The sequence below is a fragment of the Siniperca chuatsi genome, linkage group LG10, assembly GCF_020085105.1.
Source record: "Siniperca chuatsi isolate FFG_IHB_CAS linkage group LG10, ASM2008510v1, whole genome shotgun sequence".
Lineage (NCBI taxonomy): Eukaryota > Metazoa > Chordata > Actinopteri > Centrarchiformes > Sinipercidae > Siniperca > Siniperca chuatsi.
Window position 1 is genome coordinate 823,162 of NC_058051.1, and position 15,928 is coordinate 839,089.

Here is a 15,928-nt window from a genome sequence, read left to right on the forward strand (position 1 = left end):
TCGCAAAGTTTCCAAAGATGCCAAATCTGTCAGGCGGGATTTTGGGGAAATGAGTGTAAAATGCGAAATATTTCCCTTTGATTGAACGGTGCAGCCATACTCGTATAGCCGCTGGCTGTCAAATGGCTTTAGCGAAGAGCTTGTCACAGAATATCCCGTTATGAAGGTGTAGTCAGACATCAGGGTTACCTTCAGACTGGACGAAGCTCCTCCAGCGTCACGCGCCCGTTTTCCACTCGGAGAAGTTCTCTTACTGCCAGACTCTGAAAGGTAAACTCGGTGGCTTGAGTTGTTTCTTGTTACTAACGAAAATCAACACCAGTTACCTTGAAACAAGTTTAATAATGTCCTGTACAGTAAAAGGAGGTTGGCAAAATATAAGATTGAATCATCTTAAAATAATATAAATGACTTGAAAAGTTTATTCTTGATCTCAAAGGTCCAGCAGCTCTTCAGAGCAGGTGTGGTGTCGTGTTCACAGACAGCTGGACGAGAGACAGACTGAACACCAGAGACGGACTGGTGCCTTTGTGCTCCGTCTCCTGGCGATCTTCTGGTGATCGATATTTTAATTGTGTTCAATTCTCAGTAGATGGGAGCTATGACTTTTCTTATTGATAACTTAGAAATAACTGTTGTACTTTTTGAGTTACCAAACAACCAGGACAGGGATTTCTGGGTTGGGGGGAAGCCCGCATCGACTCGATTCAGGTCTGTGGGCCTCAAAAAAGCCTAAAGGAAGGAATGAGAAGTCAGGCGAGTTACTTGAAGGACACGGAGACATGCAAGCAGACAAGGTGAAGCTGGGCCTCGCGCTGAAAGAACGGACGAGTGCAGGAAAGACAACAGTCTGCAGCTGAAAGGGATTCGAGACCAAATCAGCTGAACAAACAGAGTCCGGGAGGCCGAAGAGAGGAGTGATGCGGCCGACACCTGAATACGAGCTGCGGAGGAAGATCCACCTGGACTCTAAAGAACCGGTTTTCCTCTGTAGAGCAACTGCAAACGTCTGAAGATGGTAAAGAATTGGACATTTTAGACGGTCTGAGGTCTATCTTTGCACAAGCGGCCCCCCCAGAGGAGGGCTCCGTCCTCGGCTTCGCTCTATAATGTCTGATGGAGTCCTGCCACAAATTCCTGATAGCACGGCTCTGAAACAAAAAGCACACGATCAGCTTCCTTAAAAAAAGAGATTTGAAGGTTTATCAACAGTGGAAGTGTCGTAGATCGCTACAAACCTGTGTCCGGCTCAATAAACGAGTGTCTGATGAGGAAGTCCAGGACCACCATGGCGCAGTTGGGCTTGAAGTCGTCAGTAGCCAGCAGTTCCTTCACCTGAAAGGCAGACGCAGACGTCACATTGTCCCGATATCTAAATCTGGGTGCTTTGAATGAATGCTCACGGTGTGATAGGAACCTTCTCGATGGGCAGCAGGTAGAAGTCCTGCACCTCTCCATCCCCGACTCTGGGCTTAAACTCTGGAGGAAGCTCCAAATCAAAGACGAACTGACTCTCTGCAAACACGCCCTCTCCGTCCTCGTAGGTGTAGCTGGAAAATATATTGAAGCAGTTGGTTAATGGAAGTCGGTTTCGTAAAGACAGCAGCGCCCATGAAGGAGGTCCTTCAGAGGGCCTGAAGCCTCACAGAGACCTAAACTGTGGTGCCACCAGTCCCAGTGCCCCTCTTCATTTCCACCCCCCCCCCGTCCCTTAAAAGGCGCAGTTTCCATGTAAACAAACAGCTGTGTTTACAGTCATTCTCCCCAGAACTCATCGTGTGCTGAACGCACTTCCTGTCTCGTTAAACGAGTCGTGTTTTGAACATTTCGAAGCGTGCGTGTTTTCCCCTTACCAGTCTTCTTCTCCACTGCCTCTGTTGGTACGTCGCGATGCGTGTCACGCCCCTCGCCACCTCCCCAGGGAACGCTCGCCGGCCGAGCTGCGTCACGCGACGCGCACACACCGGATGCACCGTCCCGACAGAGGAAGTCGAGCTACAGGCGTCTGGACGTGATGACAGCTCTGGGACGTCGGACGCCACCAGAGTGTGGCTGGAAAACAGTGAAGGTGGATGTTTCGACACGAATCACGCGTCGCCGGTGTGTTTAGTCCTCAACGCGCTGGACCTCAGGTGAATAAACTCTAATCTGCTTCACAAAGTAGATTTTGTTTGGACGATATTTGTAGTTTATTGCCACCTTCAGACCATTTTCAAGCTGTTTTTCGAGGGTCCAGGTTCGTGGACCCTCAGTGTTTTTGTCTGAGCTCTTCTCGCTGGTTGGTTTGAAGCGGGACTGGAAAAATGTGATGTCACATACTTCCATGCACCAATCAGGACTCAGCAACATTTGAATCCAAATCTGCAGACAGATCAGTTGTTTGCTCCAACGATCACGGCATTAAACGATCAAACCGGTACCGCCTGACTTCCTGTCTGAGTCTTTTTAAATCAGATCTGCTGACAGGAAGTCACCGGGCTTCCTTTAACTCAGAGACTCACCTTACTGTGGTTACGGGATGAGCCTTCTCTGCAATGGCTGCTGGGATACACGCTTCCTCCTGACACTCTTTGACCAGAGTGTGTTTGATGCCAACGCCGGCGGCCAGACCGCCCGCCGCCTGCAAAGATACGACACATCAGCCTTCTCTCTCACTCCTTTAATTTAATAATGTATTATCGCTGTTCGCTGCAGCACGTGTAGACGGCGTCAGTTAGCTTGTACTCGCCACGTTGTCCAGTAGTCCAGGGAACGTCTGCTTAGTGGCGGAGCGTCGAGCCAGCCACATGCTGACTTCCCCGCTGTCGCTGACAGTGTACCCGTTGAGGTGGACTCCATACCGCTTCACCCCGAAAAGACCTGCAGTGCAGCATCGCAGTCAGCGCGCACGACTCCAGTAAAACGTTACATATGTAGAGAATACGCGCGCGCGCGCCAACACTCACTTGTAGCCGCTCTTTCCATCCACATCACAGGAGGGTCGGAGAACGACGGCATCACGCTGTACTTCTGAAAGAGGAAAGAGACTGCGATACATTACACGTGCCGTTAGTGGTTGACAACGTGGTTTTCACAGTCCGAGGTCCGGTCCAGAAGCACCAGCATTCACTCTGTTGGGAGAACAAACTAATCTCATGGAAAACCTGCCGTTAGTCAGACGTGGGTTCATCCTCTGGGGAGCGTGAACGTGATCTCCCCATCAGAGTACTTCCTGTACACTAACGAAAGTGTATCCTTATGGTGGACTCGTAACGGGGCCATTAAAGTTCACATTAGTGTGGACCGTGAATATCCCCTGAACTTTTATTGGAGTCCGGTCTACTAACTGTATAGACACCCATGCCACAGCCCTTCAGCAGCATCCTCTGGGGAGCATGAACACAGGGAATCGCCTCAGTGCAATAAAACCTGACATGATGCAAGCACCAGGGGTGGGAGGGGGGCCCCTAGAGGCCCCCTGACAGGTAAATCTGGCCATGATGTAATGCCCTAGCACCATGACACCTGTATGTGTGCGTGTGCGCATGCTCGAGCTGAGTGTCTCACCTCATCTCTCCAGCCTTTGAGGCAGGCGAGGGAGCCCTCTTGTCTCAGAGTTTGCAGGACGGCGTCCACCGCCTCAGATCTCCGCCCGTACGAGTCCAGACTGGGACACGGTGCCACAGCGCCGCCGTGTGGCGGACTGAACACCTCCGGGAACCGCGTCAGCAGCGAGGCTACATGGGGGGGAATCCACCCTACTTGTGCTCCGGCTATCTCAAACCTAAAGCAGCTGGTGCGAGAGGAGCCTGCGGAAACAAGGAAGTGGTTACTTTCAAAACAACCGACTGCATGCTAACGTCAAACTGGAGAATATGCTAACACTCGCCTACCTGGTAAATAAAAGTTATTCATGCGGCGGAGCAGCTGGAGCACTGTGTCTGACCAGGCAGAGTTAGACATTTTAAACGCCACTATGTCAACAAATAACAGTATAACTACGACTACAAGTATAACTACAAATAACAAATAACTACGACTCGGCTAATGTCAAGGGCTAATATTCACAGCGGCTCGCTCTAATGCGCATGTCTGCTGCTGCTGCTTCTTCTTCTTCGTCTTCTTCTGCTGCTTCTTCTTCGTCTTCTTCTGCTTCTTCTTCTTCTTGCTACCATTGGACATTTCTCCCTAAGACTGGCCTATCTATCTATCTATCTATCTATCTATCTATCTATCTATCTATCTATCTATCTATCTATCTATCTATCTATCTATCTAATACAAATATGAATAATACTGTTATTTATGCAAAATCGTGTACACAGGCCATGTATTTAAATATATTTTCTATTTGGCTCATCTCCGTTTCCTCAGAACAAATTTGACCAAAAGAAAATAGTTTTTCAGTAGTTTTTCATATTTTATTTCCCCAACATGAAGGTCTAGGTGCTGTGCCAAAGCCTTCCCCACACTGCACACTCATTCAGCAGAAAACTTTAGTAAAAAAAGTAACCTTAATGGGCCTCCAGCAAGACACTTAAACTACGATAACTTATAGTTGCACATGTTTAGAATTGAAAGGCCTCCTTATTTAAAAAACATAAACATAAAATGAGGTATACAGTTCCAAAGTGACCCAGGATTAAAAAAAGAAAGACCTTTATAATAATAATAAAACTTTATCAAAACAAAGTACAAAGTGCTTCACAGCAAGAGAAATAAAACACCACAGTGAATGACGAAATATAAAGAAATAAAACACACAAACAATAAAATAAACAGTTCAGGTAAAATCAGGATCTGCTTTCAGATAAAAATGTGTTTTGAGACGAGACTTAAACGAAGACTCTGACTCAGACAGCCTGATGTCTTCGGGCAGGTTGTTCCAGAGCCTCGGGGCCCTGATGGCCAAAGCTCTGTCCCCCTTAGTTTCCATCCTGGACTCAGGAACAGACAGGAGACCCCTGCCCGAAGATCTCAGACTACGTGAAGGTTCATAAGGGACTACAAGGTCTAAAATATAATCTGGAGCCATGAAGAGCCTTAAAAGTAATCAACAAGATCTTAAAATCAGTCCTGAAACCAACAGGGAGCCAGTGTAAAGAGGCTGAACCAGGTGTGACGTGGTCGCACCTCTGGGTCCTGGTTTACAGCCGAGCAGCTGAGTCCTGTACAGTCTGCAGTCTGTCAGAGTGTTTAGATTAAGATGAGTGAACAGGCTGTTACAGTAATCGAGGCGTGAGGAGATAAAAGCATGAACAACAGTTTCTGCATCACTAAGATTTAAAATAGATCTGATTTTTGTTTCTGAGGTGAAACCTGATTGGACGAGCTCAGTGATGTGTTGCTCAAAACATAAACTGCTGTCAAACAGGACACCAAGGTTTCCTGCAACAGGCTTCATATGTTGTGACAGGTTACCAGTGGATGGCAGTATTTGATTAGTGATGTGTTGGGGCCCGATAACAAGGATTTCAGTTTTATTTGAGTTGAGCTGAAGAAGATTTATCGACATCCAGTGTTTTACGTCAGACAGGCAGTCCTGCAGAGAACTCAGCATTGGTCCCAGAATACTTTTGATTTTAAATATATGAACTAAACTAAAGTTAAGGCCTCTATTTTCATATAAATTGTTAATGTTTTAAGTTAGCACAGATAGTTTATGTGTGTCGATGCTGATATTCATACATTTGATGCCAGCCGACTGCACAGACTGTTCTTGTGCACTAGGTGGCGACAATGTTGGTTTACGATCCGCTAATAAACACAAAGAAGAAGGAATGACAGTAAAGTACATCCATGCAGCTTTGTGAAGATGAGATTAAATGTATTCCACGAGTAGTCTCCAAAATCTGTAAGAACCGGGCGGCTGTGTTGTGTTAGAAATATAAAGAGACACCTGCCAGCTCAATGGAGCTGTTAGCTGCTCTCTGCTTTTAGCTAGCTAGCTGGAATAGGTCAAAAAAAGCTAGCTAGCTAGCTAGCATCCTGTCGCGCTAACAGTCACAAACCCTCACTTTTTCACAAGAGGAGGCAACATTAATCAACTAACGACAGTTTTTCCCCACTTCAGATCAAAAGGTAAGATTTATTCGATATCTCTAATGCCGTATGCCTTTGCCTTATGCGGTACCACATCCCGTTCAGTCCTAGCTAAATAACAGGGCGCACCAAACTGCATTCAAAACTCACAACAAGTTTAAATTACTCTTGATTTATAGCCAAGACAGTTGAAGCCAACACGATTTAAAACATTCACAAGTAGGGTGTACTCTCAAATAGCCTTACGGCATACATGCAATACACAGACGAGTTTAACTTTTCCTCCACGACACGGTCATTGCCGACGGCGGTAGCTTAGCTAGCAGCCCGTGTGCGCTGTTTGAGTCGGTAAGTGGTTTAAGTTCCCCGCGTTAGCTAGCCCCGATGCAGGCCTGTGGGACTAGTCTCGGGTGGCGTTGAAGTTTACAAACCATCTCATTACCGACATTTATTATTGCCAGTTATTCAGTACAGCTATAGGTGCTATAGGTTAAAATGTGTTGCACATTTTTGCCCATTGCTCTCCCTCTCTATTAATATAGTGGATTTAATATGATGATAGTAATATTGTAATGTATTAATATTATCCCTGTTCTTGTAATTGCTCCACCTTTTTTCCAATATTAGGCCCATATATATATATATATATAAATAATAATAACATGGATGTTCCCTCTCTGCTGCCACACTGTGTTGTGAAGCTCCGTCTGTGCACCATGGCTTCATCAGAGGTCAGCATGCAGGAAATGAGTGAGGTTGTGATCGTCACCATACCAGAGACTGTGGGCGAGGACCTGCCCTCTGTGGTGGAGGAGGACAAGGCGGTGCTGGTGACTGCGGAGCTGACCCCCCAGCCGGGGTAAGGCACACACACTGCACACACACAGCTTGGTGGTCATCAGCAGAGACAGGCTGAACAGACTGTGTGGGAGTGTTTGAGGAGGTTGTTCAGTTTGCTAAAGTGAAACGTAAACACGTGTGGTTTTCCAGGGAGGACGTCCTCACTGTGGCGCCGGTGGAAGCAGAAGCCGAGGCCGCCGGCACAACAGATTCACTGTCAAAGGAAGAGGCGGTCATTGGTAATGAGACTTTGTTACGCTTTGTAAAATATGGAAGTTCAGTAGATCGCAACGTTTTTAGCCAGTGTGAACTATCACGCTCGACTTTTAGTCTTGTTTTACTGTGAACTGGAATGACGTGATAAATAAACAAATTCCGAGTCCGCCGTATGTTTCAGTCAGTGCAGTCGCCCTCCTCCACGACTCAAATCACACGATCGTTATAATGTTGTAAACGCTTCTCCTTCGGTTTGTGCGATCGGATGAGACTGGACGGCTGTGTGAGGGTGTTTCTGTCTCTGCAGTGAAGCTAACCGAGGAGGTGGACGTGGAAGCGGATGTCTTCTACCCGATCACCTGTGGAGACGCCAAAGCCACGCTGGTCTGGAAGAAGTTCGTCTGCCCTGGGATCAACGTGAAGTGCGTCCAGGTACGCGCTGCCGTTTAGAAACCTCGGAGCCTGTGTGAAGTCAGACTTGTGAACGCATTCAAGGTGATGTAGAGGAAGTTTAGGATTAAGTGGATGATCTGCAGCTCCTGACCGTTTTCTTTCCTCTCTGATCAGTTCAACGAGCAGCTCATCAGCCCGAAGGAGTTTGTGTGTTTAGCAGGGAAATCCACTCTGAAGGACTGGAAGAGAGCCATCCGCCTCAACGGCACCATGCTCAGGTCTGGACTCGTCAAACACGCCCACAGTGGATTTCACTTGGTTTGATATTATTGGATGCAAAGCCCGCAGCCTCCTCGTTTATTATGTTTCATAGAAAGTCAAACGTCGTCAGTACTGGTGTCCAGGACTCCTCAGTACTGGTGTCCAGGACTCCTCAGTACTGGTGTCCAGGACTCCTCAGTACTGGTGTCCAGGACTCCTCAGTGGATCCTTTTCGATATTGTGGTTCTCTCACCAGTAATGCACAGATGGGTTGAATTTGTTGTTATTGTGATGCTGAAGATTAAGGTAACTCACTGATAATTTAACCATTCAGAACGAGTGCATTTACTTTGAAAACTAAACTACATTCGACTGCTTATACTAATACCTCCATACTGTTATTTCAGTAAAATGTCGAATTCAGGTATTTTAATGGAAATGTTTGGCATTGTAGTATTGCTTCTTCCACTTCAGTTAAGGGTTTTGATATAGTTCCCACCACTAAGGGCTCCACAGCTGCTGCGAACAGTCAAATTACACTTTGAATTCACAATACTATCCAGCGCGGCTTCAAATGAACGCTTTAATCCCCAGCCACTGAGAATTTGCTCTAGCCAAAATGGTTTTCTTGAAGGATTTGGAAGCATTCGTTGCATTAATGCCCAGACTGCGAGGCCATAATACTGCAATCCGAACAAAATCACCGTTCAGACACGTTCGGCGTCCTATAGATTAGACTTATTTTATATTTCCACTGATCTGTAATCCTTAAACAAATGTGATTCCATCTCTTCCTTCCTTTCAGTGGTCGATGCGCAGTTATCAAATATGCCTCCGGGTGGCGCCGTTCCATCAGTCAGTGAATCCTGACCTAAACGCCTTTCATCATTTCACAGGAAGATCATGGACTCAGGTGAACTGGACTTCTACCAGCACACGAAGGTCTGCTCCAACACCTGCCGCAGCACTAAGATAGACCTGGTGGGAACCAAAGTGTCCGTCAGCAGTGACCAGTCTGCTGAACTGGTTCCTGTCACCCCCTCATCAGCCGAGCGTGAGTCCCCCAGCCTCACCTGCCCCCCCAGTTCAGGGCTGGTGTCACGTTCAGACACAGACGGCTGCTTTCTGTTCAACTAATGATGGTTTCACATGAAAACACGCAGCTCATTGTAAGATGATCTGTAATTATTTCATTAGAGTAACGAAGAGTCGCCCAAACTTAGACGGAATAGACAACACAGTAAGAGTTTCTCTAAAAAAGAACCAAAGCAAATGAAGTTTGCGGAGCCGACTGAGCCAGAACGTGCTGAAATAACTTGTCATTTGAACATTAAGACGTATTAAATGATTAACCGCAGAACTCACTTTGCTGTTTATGCAATTAAAGCTGCGTTTGAGAGATGTTTCCGCTGTCGCAGCAGACGGGCGATCATCACCGGAGAGAGCCGCCCCCGCCCCGCCCCGCCCCGCCCGCACCGCCCGTCTGAACACATTCACTGGTGCTCTTATTCAGTGGAAGCGTTGTGTGTTACTCAGCGAGTGCGACTTACTGTTTGTGTTGCAGTGAACGGAGCGACAGTCCCGTTTCCAGAGGTGGCCGAGGAAACTTCAGAGTGGGTCACAGCCATCGGAGGTGAGCACCCCACACACGCACACACACACACACACACACACACACACACGCAAACGCGCTCGCCGTCATGTGGGGTGAACTGATTGGGTGGAGTGTTTTAGTCTTTACGATGTGTGTGTGTGTGTGTGTGTGTGTGTGTGTGTGTGTGTATATCCAGAGGACTCGGTGGCGTTCTGGCGTGGGGTGAAGGAGGCGGGGCTGCTGGAGGAGGTGGTGGAGGACTTCCAGATGGAGCTGCAGGAGGTGATGAAGGGGCTGCAGGAGAGAGTGTGTGACCCACCGCTACAGGTCAAAGGTTACACACACACACACACACACACACACACACACACACACACACACACACACACGCAGGGGCTGGTCTGGTGCCTGCAACAAACCAGAAGGGGACCAGAGACTGCACACAGACCGCCTCCACGCTACCAATCCTTAACTAACCCAACACCCCATTTTAGCTTGTTTAACACTCAGAAAACACACACACAAAACCAGGAAGTGTGTTGAAGCCAGGCTACAAGTTTCTGTCAGATCACTGTTTGGTTCTCGTTCAGTCGTCTAACAGCAGGAACGGAGAAACACGAACTGAATGCTGCATTACAGTACACAGAGGGCCGAGACTAACCGGGCTGCGTGTCAGTAGCCTGGCCCCCCCACAGTCGGGGACTCGGGGCGGTTATTAGTGTGGATGGACAGCTCGGAAACAAGAGCGTTTTAAATGTTCGACGGCTCAGTTTGAATTAATAAAGCTGTTTACGCCTGCGCTTCAGTGTGCGTCGCTCTCGCTCGAACAGCGTGAACTGAGACTTTCACGGTCTGTCTCCTGCGTGACCTCCAGAGACCGTCCACACTGTCTCTGGAGACCAGGAGGAACTCAGCTGATTTCTGTGACTACACGTATAATTTACTAACTCAGAAAGGTTTAGTCGGTGTTACGTTACTTTTTAAACATCGGCCCAGCACTTACTTTAAGTCTCTGCCAGATGAATGTGATGTGATGTGGGCAACTTTTGTGACATCACTTGAGGCTTCGTACTACATGTGCAGCAGAACTCCCCAACACCTGGAAACACCTGGAAACACACTTCCCTCTTTAATGTTTAACGAAGTCTGTTTCCCATTGCACACGAATTGTTGTTTGTCTTTTCAGATGCCGTTTTGCTCAACAACACGGTGCAGAACTTCGGGATGTTGGACCTGGTGAAGAAGGTTCTGGCCAGTCACAAGAGCCAGATGGACCGTTACAGAGAGCAGTACACTCGCAGCCTCGCCTGTCAGTACGACCCCCCCGAGCAGAGTCTTCTGAAATGGCCGCCCCGCGTTGTGTGTTGAGGGCTGAATAATGATCTTGGTGTGTGTTTGTGCATGTTGATGATGCGTCGTCTCCTCCTGCAGCTCTGGAGCAGCAGTGTGACGAGCACAGGAAGCGAGCCAAGGAGCTGAAGAGCAAGTCCCAGCACCTCAACAACGTCCTGATGACCCTCACCCCAGTCCCTGCGCCCCCCGCGCCCAAGCGCCCCCGGCTGACCCGCGCCATCTCCGGCCCGGCCTCGGTCGGCGCCGCCCCCGCCCAGATCACTCTGCCTCTCAACCAGCTGACGGGCCTGCCGCTGGGCAAGGTGCTGACCGTGGCAGGAGGCCCTGCCGGCGCCAACCTGGGGGGCTACACCTTCCTGACCTCCTCGCTCTCTGGGTCGGAGCTGACGGCCGACGCCTCCAACCTGACCGTGCTGTCCGCGGCGGGTCAGGAGGGCGCGGCCGGCTCCGCAGCCTCCACGGCCTTCGTTAAGGTGGTCGGCCCCCAGTTCCAGCTGGTGACGCTGCCGGCTCCTCTGCAGAGCTTGGCCGCCGCGCAGAGCGCCGCCGTCCAACAGCAGGTGGGCAGCATCAGTGTGGTGGACGCCACGGCAACCGCTGCAGACGATTCACAAGAGGAAGGCCAGGCCGACGGTGACGAGGAAGGTCAGCCAGGGCAGGTTAAAGAGGAAGGCGGGGAGCAGCTGTGAGACAGGCGATCCCTCTCCCGCCTCCCAGCCTGTCACTGGCCTTCGTGTCATCGTTTTGGACCCTGGACCGAACGGAGGCCGGCGGCTCGTCCACTTCCTGGCTTTCACAGACCATTTCACGCATCGTGTGCTTTTGTCCTTTAACTTTAACGGCTTCCTGAGCCTTCCTCGGAGATGTCGTCCAACTGTCAAGATACCCGAGTTTATATCAGCGTGGCGGGAGCGATTTTACTGTAAATATGCATTTGTAAATAATGTGTTTGATACTGCTGTTACTGGAGGGATTTATTCCACGTAGGCTGGAAGAAGCAGCGTTGTTCAGTTTGGTAATAAATGTTTTCAAGAACAACTTGTGTTAAATATTATTATCATGTATTATTCCACGTCTTCGTCAGCGTGTAACTGGAGTGCGCTCGGAGACGGACCGAGGACTCGTACCTTTTCAAGCTCGCTTTGTTTTTTGGTCTCAGAGAAAATTACTCAAGGTCCACTTACTGGCTTCTTCTGGAACTTTCAACCGCAGCTCACTGTCTTCGTCAGATGGAGTGTGCTCAGCCGTCGTGTCAGTGCGTCAGCTGTAATAACTATTGGCTGACTAGAGTCATTAAGACCACAAAAAAGGACCAAAGTTTTGCACGAATTGTTCCCACGTCACAGGTAAATCAGGTAAATCCGAAACAGGTGGTCGGTTTTACGCGCGGCGTGTCTTCGGGCTGTCGTCGGGCCTAAATGACCCCGTCGATCCTCATCCAGGGAGTCTGGTTCTGTGCTTGAGGATTGACTTGTCGACCCTGGATGAAGTTATCCTGAATAACAGCGTGCTCTTATTTTGATATAGAGGCAAACTGGGCAGAGAGTTGAAACCATGTGACTGCAGTGGTGTGTTGGGAGCCCTCCCAGCATGCACTGGGGCGACAGATTCATGGACACAAATTTTGTTCACTTTCTCAAACTGCATTCGGTCCTGTTTCAGTGCGCAGACGTTCATTGTGTTGCATACTGGATCATGTGTGAGTGCAGGTAACTGTTCATTATTAAAACGACATTGTGATAATTACACCCGCAGATCTTAATGATTTCTCAGTAAGTATCATAATGATATCAACTCTTTCATTACAAATCTAAGGGAGAGAAACATTTGTGTCTGAAAATGACTTCCTGTTTGTAGTTCAGGTTTGGGTTTAAGGACTTGTTGCTATGACAACAGTTCCAGATTCATTTTTAACCGTCTTCCAAGACCCCAAAGATCCAGACTCCGGATCCACCTTCCCCGGTGTGTCAGCTGGTTGAACTGAAGACGGTTTCAGAATAATCACCATGTGACCAAAACGTGCAGTTAATCTAATCAGCTCCCAGTGGCCCCCGGGGGCCTCAGACAACAGTTCGGCTCCCTGTCTGACAGAAATGGCAACAAAAAAAAGAAGTGATGCATTCTTACTTTTGGGGAAATGTGAATAATTAAGCCATATTCGTTTAAATGATCCTGACAGTGAAAGATCAGACTGGCATTTGAACTCTGTATTTGCCTGCAGCTCAAACTATACAGGTATGTCAGTGAAGCTCAGCCGAATTCCATTCAAGATTTCTATCATTTTGATATCAATTTCTATCATTAATTAATCATCGTTTGTCAGTTATGAGAAATATTCGTTTCCAATGATAAAATCAGAGTAAATGTGGCACAAACGGAACTTTCGTGCATCTCATTATTTTACTAATATTTCACATTTATAGTTGCTCATACAAGCCCACCTTTAATCTCCGGCTACGGTTAGAATGTGAACCAAATTTGGGATCCAAGTTTGAAATGTACCATTTAAAGTGCCGCTCAGTGTTAATGGCGTATGCCGAAGAGCGTCTCTTGTTTATGTTGTATTAAAGACATTTAGCCTAGTCATGTCCAGGCATAACTCTGTCCATAAGCAGCTAAGAAAACATAAAAGTGCCAAAATTCTGAATGGAGTTTGGCACGATGGAACGGAACGCACTGAAATCACTCGCACAAGTACGGCTTGCTTTGAACTCGTTGGACAAACAACAAAGCGTTTTTATTCATGGTTTTATTAAACAAGCATCCTTTACTGAGTGACAGACGACGAAGCCAACAACAGGTGAGACACAGAAGGCGGCCGGCTAGAAGCAACACAGGCAGGCATATCATACTTGTTGGATAAATGGCGGCATTTCAAGTGAACCTGCACAAGTTCTTTGTAGTTTTTCTCTTTCAGCAGGCTTCGTCTATAGGCTCAAGGCATCGTAGGAGTAATACGGCTCCTCCACCGAGCGCACAGACACTTTGAAGTGGCGGCGCAGGAAGCCTCCGTACCGCTTGTCCCAGTTCAGGTTGTTCAGCTTCGGTCGGATCCTCCTCATGAAGCCTCCGTAGCGCTTCTGCAGCTCCTCGGGCTCCTGGCTCTCGGAGCTACTCCTCTTCGACTTGGGGCCGAATTTGCGTAAAAAGCCGCCGTAACGTTTGACGTAACTGTGGAGCATCTGGTCCTCCGGAGCGTCGTCTGCGTCTACATCTCTCTCCTCCAGCCTCTTCAGCAAGTCCTCGTATTTCTTGGGCAGCGCCCCGGCCTTCACGATGTGATTGTCGCGCCACGGAGAGCTGAAGACTTTGTTCTTGTTCTTGTCGATCCTCTTGATGAAGCCGCCGTAGCGCTTGACCAGGTCCGCCTGCTGGCTCTCCTCCTCCGCTGCGGCCTCATCCTGGCTGAAGTCCGCCAGCCCCGGAGCCGGACCGCAGCTCTCCAGCTGCCCCTCACAGTCCGCGCTGCACGCCTGCGGGACACACACACACACACACAGAGAAAAGTGTGAAAGCAACCGACATCTGCGCGCACACAGTGAGGTGCGTGGGACAAGAAGTCACACGCGCACCGTTTTTGTTTGCTGAATACATTTTTAAGGGTTTGGCGTCAGTTAGACCACTATCTGAGCCCCGAGTCCCTCCTCACATTTCCCCTTCAGTAGCTCTGCAGTGCCAACATCACACAGCCTGCTACTGATGAGTGAAAGGTGTCAAAGTTTTACGCGCCGCCGTATTCCACATTTACTCAGAGTTCAGTCGGACACATCTGGTCTCCGTAACTTCAGCATTTGGGACTTTAAAATTACAATTTCATTTCTAATATAACACATTTTAAATTTAATAATAAAACAAAGTTCTGTTGGAGAGAGAAATGAATGCTTTTGGAGGTCCGGAAGTCAGAAACCATCCCAGTATTAATTTGAGCTTTGAATAAGAAGCTGTGATGAAAGCCGAATGGATGCTGCAGCCAGCAGCGGCTCTCCTCCTCTCTCTCTCGGGGAAACGTGAAGGAAAGAAGGGAACGTCGTCTCACCAGGCTGCTGAAGGCGGCGTCGGGGCTGAGCATCTGCTGCGCGCATTTCTGACACTGTGAAGAGCAATCTGCGTGGATGGAGGGCGGCAAGCTCAGCATCAGCACCAGGACATACCACTCCATTCTTCCCCAGATCCCTGACACACACACACGGCACAGTTAGACCGGATCATCTTTCAGGATTCGCAGACTCTAGAAATTCATGGAATAACTTCGCCTGCACTGCTGAAAATGACTTATTTCATGAAAACACTCTTAATTCAGTCTGTTTAATAAAAAAAAGGTAATTAAAACACATAATTTTACTGATCATGCAGACTGTGCGCGGTGCGTAATGGCGCACTGGCGCCAAGTCTTTCTTCCTTCACTTTTTATTTAATACCAAGCTCATGAAATGTGGTCAAAGTTTCAGACAGACAGTAGAGTATAAAGTGTTGAGTCAGTACCTCAGGAGTTGGACAGATACTTCCAGCCGTGTTAGGACTCGCAGAGGCGCATCTACCATCGAATGGAAACTCGCTGTCCGCCCTCCAACACTTTCTCCTGCGCGGCTCGTCGCCTTTCTTTTTATCGCCGCAGACTCGGCTGTGTCACCGCAGCGCATCACAGCAGCTTCTGCTGAGGGACCAATGGGAGGGAAATATGCTGCGTAAATAATCCCACCACCTCCCCGCTTCAGGAGTTTTTAACAACGCCCACACAGAGAAGGTATAGGAGCAGCAGCGCAGTTCATCCCATCAGCGCATCATCATCATCATCATCACTCCATCTCAGGGGGCCCTGAATCAAACCCTGGGCTGTAAACCGCACTGACACCAATGAACAAAGAGCTTTCTCTTTTTCAGTGAGACTGAAACTAAGTGCAACCTACAAGAGAGAAGAGACATCACTTTGAATTCAGGCTTTAACTGAACTGAATGGAAAAACACTGATCCAAATACGAACACGATGCATTCTGCTTATTTTAATCAAATCACTCACGCAGTCATGATGACGACGATGACTGATTATGACATTGCTTTGATATCTGCAGATGCTAATTTGCTCGGGTTTATGTTTGGTGCAATCTCCAGTGTGATGTCCTCTGCCTACAGGAGGCTCACAGAGGGAACAACAGTAACCGCCCAGCCACACCCGGTGGGGTCTTAGCCACCGAGCGAGTGGAGTACATACAGGACTATCCAAGGAAACAAAAGAGCTCTACGAAGAATGCG

The 15,928-nt window shown here is 48.4% G+C and overlaps 3 protein-coding genes across 4 annotated transcripts; 1 reads left to right on the forward strand and 2 right to left on the reverse strand.

Moving 5' to 3' along the window:
• Window positions 1–322: 322 nt before the first annotated feature.
• On the reverse strand, window positions 323–4,122 carry tpk2 (thiamin pyrophosphokinase 2). The gene is made up of 8 exons (XM_044212841.1): window positions 3,873–4,122; window positions 3,547–3,788; window positions 2,946–3,009; window positions 2,729–2,859; window positions 2,502–2,620; window positions 1,418–1,550; window positions 1,239–1,335; window positions 323–1,151 (listed from the first exon to the last, which is right to left on the reverse strand). Exons 1-8 carry the CDS (start codon window positions 3,940–3,942, stop codon window positions 1,105–1,107), a joined length of 903 nt encoding a protein of 300 aa, XP_044068776.1. The 5' UTR covers window positions 3,943–4,122; the 3' UTR covers window positions 323–1,104.
• Window positions 3,764–12,426, forward strand: gmeb2 (glucocorticoid modulatory element binding protein 2). Of its 2 annotated transcripts, none has more exons than XM_044212839.1 (10): window positions 3,764–3,875; window positions 6,723–6,880; window positions 7,012–7,100; window positions 7,385–7,509; window positions 7,645–7,748; window positions 8,628–8,785; window positions 9,296–9,364; window positions 9,522–9,659; window positions 10,512–10,634; window positions 10,757–12,426. In XM_044212839.1, exons 1-10 carry the CDS (start codon window positions 3,855–3,857, stop codon window positions 11,365–11,367), a joined length of 1,596 nt encoding a protein of 531 aa, XP_044068774.1. In that variant the 5' UTR covers window positions 3,764–3,854; the 3' UTR covers window positions 11,368–12,426. The 2 variants fall into 2 exon arrangements, with proteins under 2 accessions (XP_044068774.1, XP_044068775.1); XM_044212840.1 differs by lacking the exon at window positions 3,764–3,875 and adding an exon at window positions 5,441–6,060.
• A 986-nt stretch (window positions 12,427–13,412) lies between these two features.
• Window positions 13,413–15,344, reverse strand: pdyn (prodynorphin). Its single transcript, XM_044212842.1, has 3 exons — window positions 15,161–15,344; window positions 14,715–14,851; window positions 13,413–14,151 (listed from the first exon to the last, which is right to left on the reverse strand). The coding sequence occupies exons 2-3, from the start codon at window positions 14,835–14,837 to the stop codon at window positions 13,606–13,608; spliced, it is 669 nt and encodes a 222-aa protein (XP_044068777.1). The 5' UTR covers window positions 14,838–14,851; window positions 15,161–15,344; the 3' UTR covers window positions 13,413–13,605.
• Between the last annotated feature and the right edge of the window lie 584 nt (window positions 15,345–15,928).

Coding starts and splice junctions, on each gene's coding strand:
- gmeb2 (XM_044212839.1), top strand. CDS start 3,855: ATGCTAACACTCGCCTACCTG. Junction 6,881..7,011: donor GAGCTGACCCCCCAGCCGGG/GTAAGGCACACA, acceptor GTGGTTTTCCAG/GGAGGACGTCCTCACTGTGG. Junction 10,635..10,756: donor GTACACTCGCAGCCTCGCCT/GTCAGTACGACC, acceptor CTCCTCCTGCAG/CTCTGGAGCAGCAGTGTGAC.
- pdyn (XM_044212842.1), bottom strand. CDS start 14,837: ATGGAGTGGTATGTCCTGGTGCTGATGCTGAGCTTGCCGCCCTCCATC. Junction 14,152..14,714: donor ACGCCGCCTTCAGCAGCCTG/GTGAGACGACGT, acceptor TGTGTCCCGCAG/GCGTGCAGCGCGGACTGTGA.
- tpk2 (XM_044212841.1), bottom strand. CDS start 3,942: ATGTCTAACTCTGCCTGGTCAGACACAGTGCTCCAGCTGCTCCGCCGC. Junction 2,621..2,728: donor CTGGACTACTGGACAACGTG/GCGAGTACAAGC, acceptor GTATCTTTGCAG/GCGGCGGGCGGTCTGGCCGC. Junction 1,551..2,501: donor CATCCCGTAACCACAGTAAG/GTGAGTCTCTGA, acceptor TATATTTTCCAG/CTACACCTACGAGGACGGAG.